The 20267-nt window shown below is 31.7% G+C and overlaps 4 protein-coding genes across 4 annotated transcripts; all 4 read right to left on the minus strand.

Moving 5' to 3' along the window:
* Positions 1 to 1664: 1664 nt before the first annotated feature.
* On the minus strand, positions 1665 to 3356 carry LOC100806386 (uncharacterized). The gene is made up of 3 exons (NM_001255912.3): positions 3297 to 3356; positions 3017 to 3149; positions 1665 to 2794 (listed from the first exon to the last, which is right to left on the minus strand). Exons 1-3 carry the CDS (start codon positions 3297 to 3299, stop codon positions 1857 to 1859), a joined length of 1074 nt encoding a protein of 357 aa, NP_001242841.2. The 5' UTR covers positions 3300 to 3356; the 3' UTR covers positions 1665 to 1856.
* Positions 3357 to 4874: 1518 nt separating this feature from the next.
* On the minus strand, positions 4875 to 9086 carry LOC100806920 (transcription termination factor MTERF15, mitochondrial). The gene is made up of 2 exons (XM_041004709.1): positions 7546 to 9086; positions 4875 to 6112 (listed from the first exon to the last, which is right to left on the minus strand). Exon 1 carries the CDS (start codon positions 8774 to 8776, stop codon positions 7565 to 7567), a length of 1212 nt encoding a protein of 403 aa, XP_040860643.1. The 5' UTR covers positions 8777 to 9086; the 3' UTR covers positions 4875 to 6112; positions 7546 to 7564.
* A 3268-nt stretch (positions 9087 to 12354) lies between these two features.
* LOC100775533 (transcription termination factor MTERF15, mitochondrial) lies at positions 12355 to 13776 on the minus strand. Its single transcript, XM_003530671.5, has one exon. The coding sequence runs from the start codon at positions 13628 to 13630 to the stop codon at positions 12431 to 12433; it is 1200 nt and encodes a 399-aa protein (XP_003530719.1). The 5' UTR covers positions 13631 to 13776; the 3' UTR covers positions 12355 to 12430.
* A 1658-nt stretch (positions 13777 to 15434) lies between these two features.
* LOC100807453 (phytoene synthase 2, chloroplastic) lies at positions 15435 to 19112 on the minus strand. Its single transcript, XM_003532036.4, has 5 exons — positions 18282 to 19112; positions 17761 to 17811; positions 17467 to 17639; positions 16431 to 16666; positions 15435 to 15945 (listed from the first exon to the last, which is right to left on the minus strand). Exons 1-5 carry the CDS (start codon positions 18634 to 18636, stop codon positions 15570 to 15572), a joined length of 1191 nt encoding a protein of 396 aa, XP_003532084.1. The 5' UTR covers positions 18637 to 19112; the 3' UTR covers positions 15435 to 15569.
* Between the last annotated feature and the right edge of the window lie 1155 nt (positions 19113 to 20267).

Here is a 20267-nt window from a genome sequence, read left to right on the forward strand (position 1 = left end):
GAAATGTCCTCGTAAATTTTTCAACCGTATCAATGTATCATATATTGTTATTCAATTAAATCTGTTTAATCAAGCAGGCTACCACCATTATACATTAGATCACCTAAAATTTGCACCGCACGTCATAGACTACAATTCCAAAAACAAAAACAGTGAAACACTATATGTTCCAAAAAGAGTATATGGTGTCTAACAGTACTTCTCACTATGTTACATAACAAAATGATATCGTTGATGATAACTTCTCAACTTAACACAATTCAGAAGATAGAAAAAGAGGCAGTTCTATCCAAAGATAAAGGGTTTCATCTTGAAAGGAAGCCTCAAAAAATAAAAAAATAAACTTGTCATTTCGATTTGGGCTAAAATATGTTTAAGGTCCATAATAAGTTAACCAATCTTGTTTTGGGTCTTTAATAAAAATAATTATGCTGAATCCCTAATAAAGAAAATAATTTTTAGTTGCTGATAAATTAATAAATTTTATTTTTGATCTCTAATAAATTTTGTTCATTTCGTAGTGGTCCCTATCAAATATTCCTCATGTATAATATGTTTACCAATCAATCTCTTGCAATCCTTTTCCCTTTTATTTATTTTTTCTTTCAAAATATCAAGGCCAAACAATCCATCATAAAAAGGGTCCTTGTATGTACAAGTAGAAAAGATTGGATTAGTAGTATCAGTTCAAAATAAAGGACAGTGCTCAAGTCCACAATGCTTATAATGGAAGCAGCTCCTTAAGTTAAATGCAGTTTCAAATATTTTAGGGAAATAAAGTTGCACCCTTGTCCATCAGCTTAATGGCCTGATTCTACAAGAGAAAAATAATAAAATTTCCAATCTTCACCAATAACAGTTAATACTTGATACTAATAAATCTCTCAGCACATTGTGCTTAGATATCTTCATTGAAGAAGCATAGAAGCATTAAATTGACTTTGATTACAAACATTGTTAAAGTAATCATCCCTGTTTTCTGGTTAAGATAATATATAAGATATATAAAACATCAAGAGTACCAATAGTTGACAAAAAGTTCAAAGCTGAATGTATCCACGACATAACAGTATGCACTATAGTGACAAGTTTAAGTAGAGGAAGATTATTAAATTGTAAGACATCTTTACAGTATTTAATTATAAAGAATGGTCATAGTAGCACAATTAATTTGTAAATTGTAATTTGATTTGATTTTAGATGCATATTATTGGTATAATTAGTACTAATTAATTCTTTTAAATCATCTTTAACTATACAGTTCCATACCTATACAGTCTCTGAATCTCTCTCATTTTAGTATGATTCGATCAGAGCATTACACTTCCTCCCAAACATTCTATATAATGTATGGTAGTTTGAAGTATTGACATTGCACATGCCTATCACATGTGGGGAAGAGAACAAGATAAAGCCCTTAAAGTAAGTTACCAATACTTGTTGCTATAAAAATAATTCATCAGAATTATGCCCGGCCTACAAGACATAGGTATCTTTCTTTTAATGTGTTTTGTGATTTCAACGAAAATAAACAAACCAAGCTATTGAAATTGGAAGTCACCAGTAAAGGGATTTATATAGTAGTTTAAATAATCAGCATTGGAGCATCCTATAAATTTGACCTCTACCCAAAACAATAAAACTCAAAATATTCGCACAAAATATGAAAGAAGGCTAAACTCAAGCTTCAATTTAGTATTGAAATAAAAAAAAGTTGGAACTTAGAACCATATCCATAAAAACATTCAAAGACTACAATACATTTGAAGGATTGATCACACCTCTGTAAACATCTGGTAAGAAAGGCAAAACATTCTGAAAATTGACGACAAATTTCTCCAAAAACTTTTCCTCGGTTATGCAAATAATGGAACTAATGTACATGTTAGCACACCTTTTGATTTCAAGATTTTGATTACTGAGAATCTAGGGATAATTCTCTTCTCCAAGCTGTACGCTACAACTTGAGGATATTCAGCAATAGCTTCTGATGGCCAACCCATATCCTTCACCAGGAAACTCATTTTCTTGGTAAAAGTCTCCCCTGAAAATATCATAAAACCAGGAAACTTTCTAAATGCTCGAAGAGACATTTCATGGTTCCAGCCCCACCTCTGGTAAACCTCAAACCTTGAATCCCAGACTGATTTCCTCATAGTTACAAGCACAGAAATAGCCACGACAAAATTATTTTTCAAAGGACTAAACCCAATTTCCTTAACTGTTTTGACTGCTTCCACAAATCTGGAATGCTTCACATACGCTGCAGACAGAGCAATGGTTATTAGTAATGATATGGATGCCTGAGCCACACCACATTGCTTCAAAATTTTAATGTTTGGAACCAAGGCATTCACTAAGTCACCATATATAAAACCAAGAGGGGAATTTCTCAAAGCTCTAACAACTTCCCGATCATCACAAAGTACACTCTTTAGGATCTCATAACGTGGGATGAGGCATTTTTCCAAGTTCCTCTTCAAGATAGAACTATTAGCAATCAGGATTTTAGGCATGCCAGCGTCGGAGACCCCAATAAAACGAAAGAACTTGAGTTTAGGCAAAAGGGTATTCTCTGCATCTGCAACAAGCACTAAAGGATGTCTCCCAACAAGTTTTGCAAGTTTTGTTTTGCAGAACCCATAATTCTTGAGAAGATCAAGAACAGCATTTGGGCCATCAGGGTTTTTCAAATTGACCCTGTTGGAGAGTTCCCTTGCCAGTTTTGGGGACACCCCACATGAGTTAATGAGGTAAGACACAGTAAAGGTGCCACTTTTATGGTGGTTTCCATCTGATTCAGAATCAAAAGAGGTTCCTGAAGTGAATGAATTGAAGAAAAAAAGTGAAGCAGAGTGTTTGTGTTGCAACAGAGAATCCAATGGAATATGGGTGCTCTAGTAGCGTGTGAATGATGATGATGCAGACAGCCTTGCAATGAGAAGAAAATTAGACACCATTTACTCGCTCACAGAATTTAATGTAGTGAGATTTGATTAAGAGCAATGAGAGTAACCTCTTGGCAAGACAGAGAACTGGCTTTCGGAGCATCCGTAGGTTTTCAGAAGACTAAGGACAGCATTTGATGTATCTGATGATTGATGAATCTCTTTGGAGCCAAAGCCGGTGTTTTTTCTTCTCCATTCATCCTACCAAACAAACCCTAAAGTGAATGGGTTAAAGAAAAAGAGAGCATTGGGCTATGTATGTTGCAGCAGAGAAAGAAAATGGATTTGGTGAATGGAAAAGATGAAGTTAATTTTAGAATGAGGAATCTATTCACCATTTTCACTCACCATTTTGCCTAATCAAGTTTCACATTTCAGACACTGCCTCATCACCACCATATGCAGGGTAGGGAAGGACAGTTAGAAACAGAACTACAATTTTAACCCTAGAAATGTTGAGGGTAATTGGGTAAATATGCTCTATATATAATTATTTAACTATAAATAAATAAAAACTTTATTATATTTTTTATGAATTAAATTTATATAAAAATAACATTTAAATTTGATTTAAATTTAAAATGTAGTATTATAATTTAAACAATAAAAAAAATACTTATTAGAAGTTAAAACAAAATATGATAAAATTTGAATTTTTTTGTTACATTTAATTTGAATGTAAAGATAATAATTAAAATCACTTAATTTAAATTTAAAATAAAACTAATTGCTATAATTTGAAATAAAATAAATTATAATTAATTTAAATTTAAAGATAATAACATACTCATATAATAATGATTTAAGTTTAGACTAATTGCAAAATTATCAAATAATAAGGGTGGGGAAATAATATAAAAAGTAAACTAATTTAGAAAGTGGTAGTCTTAATGTCCAAAATAAATATTTAAATATACAGTATTGGAATAGATTAATCAAGAAAAAAACTTACATCAAAATAATTATTATGCATAACTATTTATATATTTAATTTGTATGTACTCAAAGTGTAAAGATTTTTTTAAAATCATAAATCAGTCACAAAATCTCACATCTTTTAAAAGTTTGAATTTTATCCCAGCTATCTTAAAAGTCACAAGTGTCAAATTGTGATTAATGAAAATGTAAAAAAACTTTAGACAATGAAACAATAGTTGGAGTAGATGGAGTGATGTGTGTAGAGTGGAATTTGTCAAGGTGGTTCTCACATATTAGGGTGGGGATTGGGGGTTGTTTGGATGTGTGACCCCAAAAAAAATCCCTCTTTTATTATTTATTTTTTTTGTGTAAAGATTGAGTATGAAGGAAGAAAGTGCTGGGAAAGAAAGCACTCCCTCCATCCATACTAAACCCTCTCAACGCTTGAATGATGATCCAACCTCAGAAGCTTGCCTGAGTTCTCTATCATAGTCAAGATTGACTTAATTTCAAGTTTAAAGGATAATTTTTTTATATATATTTAATTTAGGTTTCTTAATTGAAATGTGTTTTATATGGCCTAATTGACTAATTGGATGAGAGTCATTGCTCTCAAGCTACTTCTATCGCGAACAATGATGGATAGCGTTCTATCTATTGTTTTGTTTTTATCAAAATACACTTAAGTTAAAGGAAGAAAGAACAAAGCTAATTTTATGTTCAGAGACACTCACAATTTTTTTCTTTATATATTCTAACAATTTTTATGCACTAGAAATCATTTTTAAATTAAATAAATCAAAAAACAAAACTCTCACAAAAAAAATGTCACAAATCACATCAATGTTTATCTCATTATATGCTGAATTAGCATTGTCTTGATAGAGGGACTAAAAAAACATTTTTCAAATTTAAAAGACATCTCTTAACAGTAGTTGTTGAATCATCTGCTTTAGAGTCTGTAATAATACCATATCTAATGGTTGGAAATACCTCTCCTACCCGGGAGACCTAGCCTCCTTTCCCACGGGAATTTATCTTCTTAAAAAGTAGTTTCGACGTTCAACTGATTGATCATGTTTCAAATTTGACAATTAACCAAAATTGGAAACTGAACACTCAAATTATATGAATCCAATGCTTTCGTAGTGCTTCTTCATCTTAGACACATGCATACATGATACATGGGGAAAATATCATTAGGTATTAAGCATGTTTTTTACGAACTCATGAAATTTCTATGTTCTACTGTTGCTAGCCAACACTAGTGATGACTTTGGAAGAACGCTGAATTGGTTTGATACATGTGTACTAAAAGAACAGAAAAAATTAAATCAAAGTCATGAATACAAAATTATTATTAATGAGATCGCCTAACTGGTATGCATTAATGGAGCCTCCCATAAAGCAAATTCTCTGCATTAATGATAATATAACATTCTTGTCCTGGTTTATCTTCTCCACATTTTAACCTCCAAAGCAATTTGAACTTATGAACCTCGAACAACAAATGCATTTTATTTCCCATTCTAATTTTTCTTTGGCTAACCTGAAACATGATACATGCTTGCACCAATTCAATTTACACATACCCACCACTCCATTTCTAGATGCTAAAGAGAGTATGTTACTACTTAATAGGATCCTCATTAATGAACAACAGAGCAATCAAAATAAGAATTTCTAACTGAATTCATATTATCAAGCATAAATGTATATTGCTTTCAGTTCAGGCTTCCCTGTAGCTTCTCTCCTTTATGGTACAAAAATCACACTCATAACATTGTAAATCAATACATGCACAAGATGATAGGGGGGAAAACACTGTACAAATATAGATACTAAAAATTGAATATTAACAACTGAATAAATCGTAATTTACTTTTACTTTCACTTTCATATTTCTCAGAACACATGATATGTTGATAATGGTATAACATTAGGTAGCAGTAAAATTACCAAGCTTTGTGCCAACCTAAATTGAGAAGTGGGCAAGAACATAACAGCCAACTTGAGCAAAAATAACTGAGGCATACTTAATGAAAGTACGTACTCTGTCCACTCTCGGAGGAAGGAAATATAGGAAACAAATCAACAAACTTGATATTCATATAATCTATCAATCATATTAGTGGAGCGGTACGCTTTGCTGTAATTCATGAATAACTCACCCCTTTTCAAAGTGACAAACTCATATCTGAAGCATTAAATTGTGCTGCATCCTTTGTGCTTCATTGCTCATTATTCTGAGATTTACGCATCAATAATAAGTCAATATATGTTTCCTTTTTCTTACTAAAAGCATTCAGTCACAATTTCTGATCCATAAGTAGTTGAACTAGTCTGCAATTTTACCCACCAATCCTCCTTTTTAACAGTAAACCTTAGATATGAAACAGAAAATATGTTACATATTTTGGCCTGTCACAATCTCCATATTCGATTGATATTGGAAGAGACATGAATAATGTGATTCTTCCTATAGTTATCTGAGGTGTTGATGTTGTGAATCTACAGGAATCTTACATTTGGGATTTGTTATTAGGCTATGGAAATAACAGTTTTAGAAAATTTGGGGAAAAAAATTAAGTTAATCCTCGATTAAATAAATTCAATTAACTTTCAGCCGGATGGAGTATATCGTGCATGTCAGCGCATGAACCTGTTGAACTATAACATATTCATATACTCACCATTCATGAGTAGTGGCTGACCCTAAAAATGCTGTAGCTGAGGAAATGAATGTAGGGCTGACATGTGGATTCCCTGACCTAATGTTATTCTGATTTTATTAAGATATATAGTGAGTACTAACACATCCCAATGCTTAGTTCTCAAATAAAAACAAAGCAGAATGCCCACTTTCTACTGCCTCCTCCTATTTAAGCTAATTCCTACTTCTAAAACTGTAACCACCTAGCTATTCTAACTAATTAGTAACTACTCTCTGGCCCTGTCAGATGCATAAAAATTACCAGTAACTGACAAATGTTCAAATCCATATATATATCCATGACTACAAATAGCAGCAAGCAGAACAAGATAGTGGCTATTTTAAGTCGAAGGGGCTACATCATAACTTGTAAGACACCATAATAGCATTCATTTATTAAAAATTGATAAGGTAATGGTAGCACAACTAAACTCAATATGATTCTACGGAAATAAACTTTGGTTATTGATACCCTCCACAGTCCACATGCTCTAACAAATAACCAGGGGCTTCCGGCAAGACATTCAATTTAGTTCATGGCAGTTTTTTAAGTGTAGACATGTCTATCACATGCCACTTTTGGCTAAAATGAATGGCAAAAAGTATGTGATAACAGTACAGACTACTGAGCTGAAACAAATTTTCATAATATTTAAAACAAAAGAGCAAAAGGGCAACAATCAATCAAGATAAAATTAATCAGAGTTACCCCTGGCCTACAATAGAGCACACTTCTTTCATGAGTTGTACGTCAACAAAAAAAATAATCCAATTTGTTGAATTGAAAATCACCACTAAATGGATTAATATACTTGATTATAAAATCAATATGCTATAAATCAGACCAAAAGTTTCTCCACCCAAGGAAAATAAAACTCAAAACTACTGACACAAAAAGGAAAAACCAGCAAAAATCAAAGTTCAATTTATCAATGAAAGAGAAAAGCTGGAAGTTAGGGCAATCACCAGCAAAAGCCTTCAAAGCCTATAATACATTCTGTTGATTTGCCAAACTGTTGTAGTAATCTGGCAAGAAAGGCAAATCTTTCTGAAAATTGATGACAAATTTCTCCAAAAAATTTGCCTCGGTTATGCAAATAATGGCACTGAAGTGCAAATTTTTCTTGAGCAGACCTTTTGATTTCAACATTTTGATTATCGAGAATCTAGGGATAATCCTCTTCTCCAAGTTGTACGTTACAACTTGAGGATATTCAGCAATATCTTCTGATGAACAACCCATATCCTTCACTAGGAAACTCATTTTTTTTATAAACACTTCCTCTGACAACTTCACAATACTGGGAAACTTTCGAACTGCTCCAAGAGCTATTTCGCGGTTCCAGCCACACCTCTCATAAACCTCAAACCTTGATTCCCATACTGCTTTGCTCTTATTGGCAAGAACTTCAACACCCACGACAAAAGTTCTTTTCAAAGGATTAAACCCAAATCCCTTAGCAGTGTTAACAGCTTCCACAAATTTGGAATGGTCCCTGTAGGCTAGAGTCCCAGAATGCATCAACAGGTAAGATATGGAACCTTGAGGCACGCCAGATTCCCTCAAAACCCTAATGTTTGGAACCAAGTGTGTCATCATGTCAACATACGTAAAACCAAATGGGGCATTTTTCAAAGCTCTAACAACTTCCCCTTTGTCACGAAGTAAACTACTTAGAATCTCATACCGTGGAATGAGGCATTTGTCCAAGCTTCTAAACAACATATGATGGCTAGCAATTAGGATTTTAGGCATGTCAGCGTTGGAAATCCCAATAGAACGGAAGAACTTGAGTTTCGGCAAAAGGGTATTCTCTGCATTTGCAGCAATGACGGAGGGCTTTATCTCCGCAAGTTTTGCAAGATGGGTTTTTTCAAACCCATATTTGTTGAGAAGATTAATAACAGCATTTGGGCCATCTGGGTTTTTCAAATTGACCCTATTGGAGAGTTCACTGGCTAGTTTTGGGGACAATCCCCATGAGTTGATGAGGTAAGACACAGTAAAGGTGTCACCTTTGTGGTGGTTTTCATCGTCTGATTCAGCATCAGAAGAGATTCCTGAAGTGAAGGAATTGAAGAAAAAAAATGATGCATTGTGTTTGTGTTGCAGAAGAGAACCCAATTGGATCGGGTTACTTCTGTGGTGTGTGAATGATGTAGTTAATCTTGCAATGAGAAGAAAATTACGCACCATTTACTCACTCAGAAATTGAAGTGAATGTTGTTGATGATGTGATGAAGGGGCAATGCAATGCACAACACAGTAAGCTAATGACACGGAGACCAGTAAGTGGGCTTTAGCGCAGCGCAAGGACATCATTTTCAAGGTAGCTAGGTTTTTTCTCTCAAACTATTGGCTTTTGTTTTTATTTTTTATTTTTTATTTTAACAAGAGTGGTGCAATTTTTCTAATTAATTATCAAAATGGATGGATTTTGAAAACATACAAAAATGAATAAGTCGTCTTTTTAAAAGAAAAATCGTGTTTCAGTATATTCTTTCAAAATACAACTTGTCTATATTTGTAATTTTTTAAAATATATTTATGTCAGTAATTAATTAAAAAATTACACTACTCATGATAAAAAGCCCAATTTTTTCTTCTCTAGCGTATAACATTTGCACAGAAAATATATTTACCTAGTTGAGAGGAAGGAAATAAAGAAGGCTAAAAAATCATTGTAATTCCTCAAGGTATATATAAATTGATGATAATTTAATTCTTAAAATTGAAAGACAAAATTTTTAATTTAATCTCTAACCATATAGAAAAATACAACAATTATATTCTACGGATAAATTAATCCATGAATTTTATAATTTAATATCAAATTATTTTTCAATTAATTCATGAATTTTATAATTGAATATCAAATTATTTTTCAAAAATATAACTTGTTATTAAATAAGTTCTTAATAATCAAACTTGATGCCAAAATGATACTTGTGCACAATATAGAATTTTAATATTGGATGTTAAAATGATTAAATATATTATATTATATTTAATATTACACTTAAATTTAAATGTTTTTGTAATTTTGAAATATAAAATTATAAAATAATTTAATTACTTTACAAACATACATAAATGATTATTTTCATAATATTTTAATTTTACAAGCAATACTTTTGAATAAATTAAAGTATAGAAAATAATAAATTAAAAAAATTATTGACTCAAATATTAGTTAAAATATATCATTTAAAACAACCTATTACTTTTTTATTTTTTTCAAATAATTGAGTTAGATAGTACGTAGCATTTAAATAACTCATAATGCATACATAGATTAAAATACTTATTACATATAAATGCTATATAAAAATATAATACATGATTTAAAATAATAGTAATAATAATAATAACACTCAAGTTAAAATTTATAATAATGATATTTAAATTAACAGTAAAATTATACAATTTAAAGAAAATAATAATATCATATAATATATGTAGTTATAGTGGTACATGAACTTAATAATTTTATTTTTAAGTTTATAAAGATTTATATAAAATAAATATTTTCATTTACTTTAATCATTAAAATATTATAAATTTGACTAAATAATATTTTATTTAGCCCAAGAAATTAGTCGACGAGAACAAGACATTATCATATTTGAAAAGTTATTGGTTCAAATTTTCACTCACCTCATTAAAGTGATGTAAACTTAAATACTTTGTAAGTGTTATTTGAGTCTAGACTCTCTTTGCCTTGAATTATGAATATCATTTTTTTCCTTAAATCAATAAATAATCAATAACCAATAATATAAACAATATGAGAACCTACATATTACAAAATTTTACACGTGTCAACTTCTAATCAATCAAACAAAATACGACAAATTTGAATACAACAAGTTTAAATTTTAACTAAAAGAGGTTATTAAACCAAAAACGAATACCAAAAAAAATAAAAAATCAAAAACACTCTAAGGTGTTCGTACAAGAAGTGGAGGTTCACATGAAGTCTACCTCGTGGCAAGGGACAATAAAAGTTTGCTTAAGTTGGCAACAAATTCAAAATCAGATTTGTGTGTTCAGCAAAAGGTAGCAAAATAAAAGTAACACACAACTATCCTACTCTCATCCACCGTACAAACCAACGAAAGACTACACCCATCTAGGAATGCAAAAGCTGTTTCATATATCAACAATGTAGTCTTTCAGAAACATCAAAATGGAAATTGATCACCAAAGCAACATACAAGAGTTTTGCAGTTTAACAAAAATGCGTTTGAATAAGGTAAGCATAGGTTTCTAGCTTTCAAATTGTGAATTTTAAATTCCAAGTGACTTTCATTATGGGAAATTATTTTAGGGTCCTGACAGGTTGAAGACCTTTGCCTAAACAATCTGCAAAGCCAAGCTGCAATGATCCTCTGAGTTTAACTACGGAACAAAACCATGCAAAAATAAGGGATGGAGACTCTATCATGTATCAGAGAAGAATGCTGAGGGAAAAAGACACTTCCATTGCTGTATCTAACAGTAGAATGTAGACAGAAACAATACTGAATTATATCATCATGATACATTTTTGGTTTTTAGTTAGTTTTTACGTTATTATTCAAATGTTTTCAATTACAAATTTTGAAGAGACAGCTGAAGATAAAAATGACACTTGAAGTAGTTTTGTTAATTTTGCTTGCATGCCTGGTAGTTTCTCAATTTTTGCCGTCATGATTCAGTCTTGACAATGCTTTGTTTTTTCATTTTCTTGGTTATTATTGGTTTCATGACATACATTATAGAAAATGTTGTAGTTCTATACTTAAGTTAATATAATTTGTATCAAACAGCCCTGTTTACAGCATATGATCACTGAGTAGTTGAATAACAATGGAAGAATAATGAACAGAAAAGCTCAATGCAGAAACATTGCCAGCAGGAAATGAATGAATAGGGGACTGACACATAACTGTCGTAGATGTTATTCTGGTTTTATTAAAATACAGTGACCACCAATGCATAACGCAGTGACCACCAATGCATAACGCAGTGATGCTCAGTTCTCAAATATAAGCAAAACAGAATGCCCACTTCTCTACCCTCTCCTAATTTAAGCTAATTCCTACTTCTATATAACTGTAAGCACTTAGATATTCTAAATTTCTAACTAAAACTATTATAATTTCCAAGTAACTGGGGTCCTTTCAAAATCGTTAAGATTACCAGTAATTGACCATTGTTCAAATCTACAAACATCCATGACTCCAAAAAGCAGTGTGCACTAACAAGATGTAGAGACAATTTTAAGTTGAAGGGGCTACATCATACACTAGTAAGACACCATAACATAATTCATTACTTAGAATGATAATGGTAGCACAATTTCATTCCATTGAAATGAATTTTGGTTATTGATCCATTCCACATGCTCTAACAAATAACAAGGGGCTTCCTCCACTCCTCCAAGACATTCAAAAAGTTTACCGCATTTTTAACTGTAGACATGTCTATTTCATGAGACTTTTGGTTAAAATGAAAGGCAAAAAAGCATAGGATGGTTATGTGATAACAGTACAAACTAGTAGACTACTGAGCTGAAACAAATGTTCCCATTATAGATAAGATAAACATATTTAAAACACGAGGGTAACCATCAAGATAAAATTCATCAGAATTACCCTCAGCCTACAAAATATATGGTATTCTTTTATTCTGCTGTGCTTTATCAACAGAAATAAACAAACCTTTGTATTGAATTGAAAATCACCACTAAAAAGAATTATATAGACGCTGACACCAAAAGCTAAAGCAGATAAAATCAAAGTCCAATTTAGCATTGAAATAGACAAGTTGGAAGTTAGGATAAGTACCATCAAAAGCCGTCAAACACTACATTACATCTGAAGGCTTGATCTTACCTCTATAGAGGTCTGGTAAGACAGGCAAATCTTTCTGAAGACTGATCACAAAATTTTCCAGAAATTTTTCTTCAGTTATGCATATAATGGAACTAAAGGATACATTATTCTCAAGCAAACCTTTTGATTTCAAGATTTTGATTACCGAGAATCTAGGGATAATCCTCTTCTCTAAGTTGTATGCTACAACTTGAGGATACTCAGCGATTTCTTCTGATGGCCAACCCATATCATTCACTAGGAAATTCATTTTCTTGCTAAATGCCTCCTCTGACAACCTCATTACATTGGGAAACTTTCGAAATGCTTGAAGAGCCATTTCACGGTTCCAGCCCCACCTCTCATAAACCTTAAACCTTGATTCCCATACTGCTTTGCTGCTAATCAGAAGCATTTCAATGGCCACAATAAAATTTGTTCTCAAAGGATTAAACCCGATTTCCTTAGCAGTGTTGACAGCTTCCACAAATCTGGAATGCTTCCAGTAGGCTACAGTCCCACAATGGATCATCATGAAAGAGATAGAAGCTTGGGGCACACCAGACTGCCTCAAAACCTCAATGTTTGGAACCAAGTTCATTGCGTCACCATAATTAATACCAAATCGGGAACTTGTTATAGCTCTAACGACTTCCTGATCATCACCAAGTACACGTCTGAGGATCTCATATCTTGGGATGAAGAATTTTTTCAAGCTCCTCTTCAAGCTATGGTTAGCAATTAAAATCTTAGGCATGTCAGTGTTGGAAACCCCAATAGAACGTAAGAACTTGAGTTTAGGCAAAAGGGTATTCTCTGCATCCGCAAGAAGCACCAAAGGGTGTTTCTCAACAAGTTTTGCAACCTGGATTTTGTCAAACCCATAGTTGTTGAGAAGATCAAGAACAGCATTTGGGCCATGTGGGGTTTTCAAATTGACCTTATTGGAGAGTTTCCTGGCCAGTGTTGGGGACACCCCACATGAGTTGATGAGGTAAGACACAGTAAAGGTGCCACCTTTTTGGTGGTTTCCATCTGATTCAGAATCAGAAGAGGTTCCTGAAGTGAATGAATTGAATAAAAGAAGGAAAGCATTGCGTTTGTGTTGCAGCAGAGAACCCAATTGGATATGGGTACTTCTGTGGTGTGTGAGTGATACAGCTAACCTTGCAATGAGAAAATTAGGAACCATTTATTCACTCACGGATTTCAGTGAACGTTGACGGGTTTGGCTTAAGAACACTGAAGCTAGCCTATTCCCACGGAGACAGGTAACTGGGTTTTGGAATATCTGGGGTTGCTGAGAAGACGAAGGACATCACTTGCAGTGAATATTTTAGGAATATTATATTAAGGAATATTACTCTTATGAATATGTTTAGTTGATATTTAATAATTTTAGAAAAAATTATTTAGGGATTAATTAGATTAGGATTTTAAAAGATTATTTTAACCTAAAATATTATTATGAATTTTAAAGATTACATTGGAATATTATGATTTATCAAATGTCTTTATAACATTTTTATGATAGTTTAAATTTATAAATTTATAAAATTTGAAAAAGTTTTATAAAATTTTAAAAGTACATTTAAAATTACAAAAATTAGTGAAAAATTAATAAAAATTGATGAGATTTGGATAAAAAAAATCAATATAATTTTTGTAATCTTTTTAATAATTATATTGATTTTAACTTTATATTCTCTTATATACTATAAGAGATTAGTAAGATTGAAAAATTGATAGAAGGATTATCGAATTATGTGAATGAAGAAATTGAGGGTTCAGTAAAAGGAAAGGATTGTGTCCAAATAAGTGATGAGCATAGTCAATAAAAGAAAAGTATGATTAGTCTTAGCACATAAAACAATCATTAATTCTTAATTTAGAAAACAATAGAAAAAAGTGTAGGGAGAGAAATATATTTAACATTTTTTTTACTACAAAAGAGTAAGAGAAATGTGAATGTATATTTAAGAATATTAAAAAAGAGAAAAAAGGTATGTGTGATGATAGAAAATGAAGTTTGATAACCAATAGAAAAAAAAAAAAAAAGTCTAACGATTCAAGAGTTTGAGTGAGATTGTTTAATAGATGTTTTATATTAAAAAGTATGATGGAATCTATTGAATTCATTCTTAAAAAATAATCCATCAAAATTTGTATATTTTTTAATATCAAAAGACTTTTTATAAGTTATAAAAATTTTAACTAAATACCACCAAATTTTGTTATCTTTTTAAAAAAATCTTAAAAGTCTTAATTGAATATCACAACATTTATTTATATTATTTTAAAATCCTAAATAAACACCATGATACTTTTTATAAAAAAAAATCTTTTAAAATCTTTTGGAATCCTTTAAAAATTGAAAAGAGAAAAAGTGAAAGAAGTGTGAAATCATGATGAGGGAAGAGGTAGTTGTAGAGAATTGAAATGTAACATACACACCTTTCATTGTGAAAATAAGAAGGAAGGTAAATATGAAGATTTTATATTGAATTTGTGTCACACCTTTCATTGTTAAAAATGAAAAATGTTTATGTCACACACTAATAATATAAAGATTTACATTCACATTCAATTATAAATAACTAAAGGTAGGATTTTTAAGATTGTTATTATAAAAATTAAAAATTTATAGATATAATTGGAAGATAATATATAATTACTTTATATTTTGGTGCATAACATTTTCTCTCTCTCTTATTTAGATAGTGAAACTTCTGTATGTTATTATGTTTGAAACTATTAGGGACACATAAGTTGTAACAATTTTAAAATATAAAAAGATGACTTCTTTTTTTTATCAAGAGGGTCTAATTTAATTATTTGAAGCAATATACATGAGTTATTCTGATACTAAATTTCAACTCCTTTTAAAATTAAAATAAAAAGATGACTTTCTCTCGTGTATACCTTTTTCTTCTTCTCTCACTAATGTTGCTTGGGCAAGAACAAAATATTAACTTGCAAATTGAATATTGAATCGATTTCTGATGAATATTTTTTACTTGAGATGTATACAATTAAAACTTGAAAAAGATTATACACTTTTGTAGCTTTCTGATTTCTAGTGAACAGAATTTACAAGCATAAACAATTTTTGATGCTCATTGAAACAACTTTTACATACTTCTTGTAACCATCTTGGTTAACTTTTGGGGGCCTAGAAGTGCTCTTCCATAAGCAGCAGGTAGTGATAAGAGCTTCTTAACTTTTCCTACATAAGCTCTTTTAGTGAAGTTATTGTAGTCATTAGCTTCAATAGAATCTAAGATTTGCCCATACAACAACAAAGATGCCCATACAGGCCACCTGCTTGCAGAGTTGAGCTCCGAAACTCCCTTCTCTGCCTCATCAAAAAACATCCTTGCTCTCTGTATTTGGCCCTTCATGAAATTGCGCCACTTGTCGGTAACTTTCCCTCTAAAAATGTCATCATCTGTTAGGCCAGCTTGTGCCAATTCATCTTGTGGAAGATATACTCTTCCTCTTCTTGCACTATAATGATCAAGAACAAGAAATAATTAGATAACATAATTCTGTTGACTGCTTAAGGGTCAAAACGGCTAAGTAAGAGAACTCTTTTTTTCTTTTTTTTAATGAAAACTCTAACAAAGCATTTTTATTACACTGAATTTTTTTGAATATAAATCATAGTTTTACATGGCTACTATATCAATCTCATTGGGAAAGGAAAAGTTTATCACTTTTTTGGTTTAATAAAAAAATATCATTTTGATTTGAAGATTTCCTTTTCTCCTTATTCTACCTTAAATTATATAGATAATTGAAATTAAATGCTGTCCTAAGTTAAGTTGAATTGTCAATTTAACTTCTTTTGTTGTTGATTTTTAATGTAGTCTCTTGGAATTGAGGTTTTTAAGAACGAATGTCACTGATACTTAAACTACAAGGTGAGTTGTAATTCTAACTTCTATATTTAGGTTCAAATACAAGATATTATTGCATTTAAAGATCCTTACTCTTCTCCAACGTCTCTGAGAATGTTGGTAAGTTGATTAGCTATGCCAAGTGCCAATGCAGCATTATAAACGCTCTCTGTTGTAGCCTTTGATTCTGGTGCTATCCCCATTACTGGAACACTCATAAGGCCCACTGTCCCTGCTACATAGTAGCAGTAAAGGTAGAGTTCATCAAAGCTATTGTATCTTGACTTTCTCAGATCAAGCCTCATCCCTTCAATCATGTCCTTAAATGGCTATTCATACAGAGATTTCAGTATAAATTGGATTAGTTTTAGCACATAAAAATAACTAGTACCCCCTATTGTTGCTAAATGCTAAGTAACTTATACATAATTGAACACTACATACTCTAAATTACACAATTCAACACTTATCTTGTAGAACACAAGTTCCTCACTCATTACTTTCTACAGGTCATAACAATTCATCCATCAGCAAACAACCAGATTCCATCATTTTTTTAGGGGCTGTATCTTAAGACAATTAGGCATGTTTGGTAATTCCAGGAAAAATAATTGTTTCTGGTTTAAAGCTTTCTCGGAAAGTTTTAAAGAGGAAAAAAAATAGGAATCATTTTTCTCAAAATAAGCTGAACCAAGCAAGTACATTATCCTCACATGTTTTGTGGCTTTGAGCACCACCATTTTCCTTGTTCTTGAATTTGATCTAGGCCAACTCAACCTAAAAAGATTGTCCAACACAACCTCTTCACACTTAGAATTGGACATCTTTGGAAAGCTGCAAGGTAGATTTTTGAACAGTTGAGGGTGACTCAATATTAGATCTACGACGATCTTTGATACCATCTTGAAGTTGGGCTGAGTTTAACTTAGCACCAAAAGCTAACTCATCAGGTGAGGATTGTCAAGCCTTTATAAGCTCTATTTTGGCCATTTTGATAATTGACGTCCGACGTGAACACGGGTTGGCTAGTTTGAATTTTGATGTAAATAAGGATTTATTTTCCCCACAAACTAGGAAAGGTAACTAGAAGGTTCAATTTCAGAGTCCAGTTTACGGGCTTGTGGTCTACCTGTATATCAACTGGGTACTTTGAGACTGTATCTGAGAGGGCAGCATCATACATATCATAAGGCCGGCCTTCGAAAACATCAGATAATCTTTGCTCCCACCTGTCCAAGGCCTTTGGTGTGATGTGAGAAGCATTAGGTCCATCCACTAGTTCATCTGTTCTTCTGCACCACACTGCAATGCACAAAGTGTAGTCAATTTAATAATAGTAATAATAATAAAAATAAAAAAGAATGGACCACAAGCTTCATTGGATAAGCTTTTGTAGCATGCCAATTAGGATAAGCACACATACCATATATGGCCCAGATGGCTTTTCTGCGCTCTTGGGTCATCAATTGTGTGCCTGAGATTTGCAGTTCATAATGAACCAATCAAATTGACATCAACAACATAACTAAGAAACATCAAATAGACCAACAAAGGATAATCACCAAAATTTGAAATCATTGAATGGACTTTTGATCCTCACTGTCTTAGCAATAAAACACCATTTCAATTATAGTATACATTTTGCAACAAAGTGAAGGCATTTTTTAGGCATAGTACAGTGGGCAAAAGTGAATAAAACACATCTCTCTCTTAAGTGAATATTCCTCTATAATCAACCAAGAAAGAAGAGAAAAATCTAAAATTTGAACCATGAAGGGGGTTACTTCTTCAGAACTGTTAGTCAATGACTGAATTTTCTTAATATGAAACTGATATAATAATATACTTTAAAAATGCACAAACTCATTGGAACAAGAGACGATGATTAAGAAAAACAAGAAAAGGCCAAAACAAGACACACATACAGAGAGAGAGAGAGAGTACCTAGATAAAATGTCTTGGCATATTCAGCACAGACTTCACCACACCTATCATAAGCATCACTCAACAGATCCCCATTGGTTAAATCACCTTCAATTGTTGGTTTGTCCAAATTCAGTGCTCTCTTTGTACCCTTGTCCTGCTCCTTGACCAGTGCTGCTTGTTTCAACACCACTTCATATACCCTCTCCTCTGAGGATCTTGAAGGGTCTGCCACTGCTGGTGAAAAGCTTGCAAAACTGATCCCATTGCACAGTCCAAACCTCCTCTGGCTTCTGCCACCTCTCCCGCCAAGACCAACAATGGAGATAGGGTTCTCCTTGGGTCCACAACTCACCCAAAGAAGAACACCAGACATCTCAAACACTACTAGGCACCTTTGAATATTGGCTCAAAAAGTGATGAGAGGTGCACACCAGAAAAGGAAAGAGAGGGAGAAAATTAGAAGAAAAAAAATGAGTAGTTTGTAAGTAACATTGATGGGAAAAAAGGTCGATTTTTGTGAGGCTATTACAAGTTTTAGGACCAGCCCATTATTTTGAGTTCGAGGATATAGAGAAAAATGTGATTAGAAGGCTAAATGCAAAGGCAATCTCTTGTGATTCTGAGGAATAGTATGATCAGTTGTAACCTTAGCTGACACATGTAAATGTATGGACGGTGGTGTAGTAATCTGGAACTTGAACAAGTTGTTTTTGTCTTTAATGCAAGAAAGACTATTCCTTCTCACTCCCCACACTCTCTCTGTCGACCACTTTTTAACGGTTGTGAATTTGTGGACCAATGTTTTTGGTTTTGTTTGTTTAGTAGCATGTGGGTTAAATGTGGTTGAGTGACTCGTTTAGCATCAACATTCAACCCTAGTAGTACTGACATGGTGTGGCATGAACACATGGTTGGCAACGTAACATAGTTTTTTAAGAATTTAATCAAAAGTTTGTCTATGTATGTAAAGAAACATTAGTCTCTTAATTATATTTTAGTATCATAAAAGATTAGTTTTTGTCTTATGATTGAAAAAATATGCTAGACTTAAAATAAAAAAAGGTTTAATTACATTATTTTGAAATGTTACTACTTAAATTTTATTTTCGTAAATTATATTATTAAGTTTTCAATTTTTTTCACATTATATCACTACTTACATGTCTAAAAAAGGATAAATACTCATTTTAATCTTTGAAATTACCAGGTGATAACAATTGATCCCTCAAAAATGAAAATTCAAATTTAATATCTAAATATGTAAAAAAATGAAATAAATTGATCATATAAATAGTTTAATGATAAATTAATTTCTAAATTTTATAACTTAATATCAAATTAATCATAAAAATATAACATATTGATTCTTGAATAATATAATTTAATAACAAAATAATATTACAAATTTAACAACGTGATCAATTTATCGTACTTTTTATACATTAGAGAGTTAGATTTAAATTATTCATCTTTTAAGAACTAATTTATTATCGTTTTGCACTCTCAAGAATTGACATGAATATTTATTTAAAAAAGTTAAAGATAAACAAAATCACATCATTTTATTTTTAACGTGATGATAGAATATATAAAAATTAAAAAATTAGATGTAAAATATGTGAAATGTTGAATGGTGAATTTATGGAAAAAAAATTAAGTAACAAAATCTATAAACTATGAAATTTGAATAGTAAAATTGATGAAAATAAAATTTGAGCGATAAAATTTATAAAATAAAAAAATTAATGATAAAATTTACTATTAAGTCAATAAAAATTAAAAAAAAAATCGACCATTGTGATGTGGAATTGTATACCTTGATTTGTGTTATTGTCACCTCCACGCACCTGCGTGACGTGTTAGAATTCTGAAAGTGTACTAAATACGTAAGAGTACTTGGACAGTCAATTTTTCATTAATGTTATTTCCATGAACTATTATGGCGTGCGGTAAGTGTGCTTTTAATATAGTTTTTACATCCAATCAAGGATTAGGATGCATGAT

This window comes from Glycine max, chromosome 8 (assembly GCF_000004515.6).
Source record: "Glycine max cultivar Williams 82 chromosome 8, Glycine_max_v4.0, whole genome shotgun sequence".
In the NCBI taxonomy this organism is placed as follows: domain Eukaryota; kingdom Viridiplantae; phylum Streptophyta; class Magnoliopsida; order Fabales; family Fabaceae; genus Glycine; species Glycine max.

Coding starts and splice junctions, on each gene's coding strand:
- LOC100806386 (NM_001255912.3), bottom strand. Junction 2,795..3,016: donor GTTCTCTGTCTTGCCAAGAG/GTTACTCTCATT, acceptor ATTCTGAATCAG/ATGGAAACCACCATAAAAGT.
- LOC100807453 (XM_003532036.4), bottom strand. CDS start 18,636: ATGTCTGGTGTTCTTCTTTGGGTGAGTTGTGGACCCAAGGAGAACCCT. Junction 17,812..18,281: donor TGCCAAGACATTTTATCTAG/GTACTCTCTCTC, acceptor TGCAAATCTCAG/GCACACAATTGATGACCCAA. Junction 17,640..17,760: donor AGCCATCTGGGCCATATATG/GTATGTGTGCTT, acceptor TGTGCATTGCAG/TGTGGTGCAGAAGAACAGAT.
- LOC100775533 (XM_003530671.5), bottom strand. CDS start 13,630: ATGGTTCCTAATTTTCTCATTGCAAGGTTAGCTGTATCACTCACACAC.
- LOC100806920 (XM_041004709.1), bottom strand. CDS start 8,776: ATGGTGCGTAATTTTCTTCTCATTGCAAGATTAACTACATCATTCACA.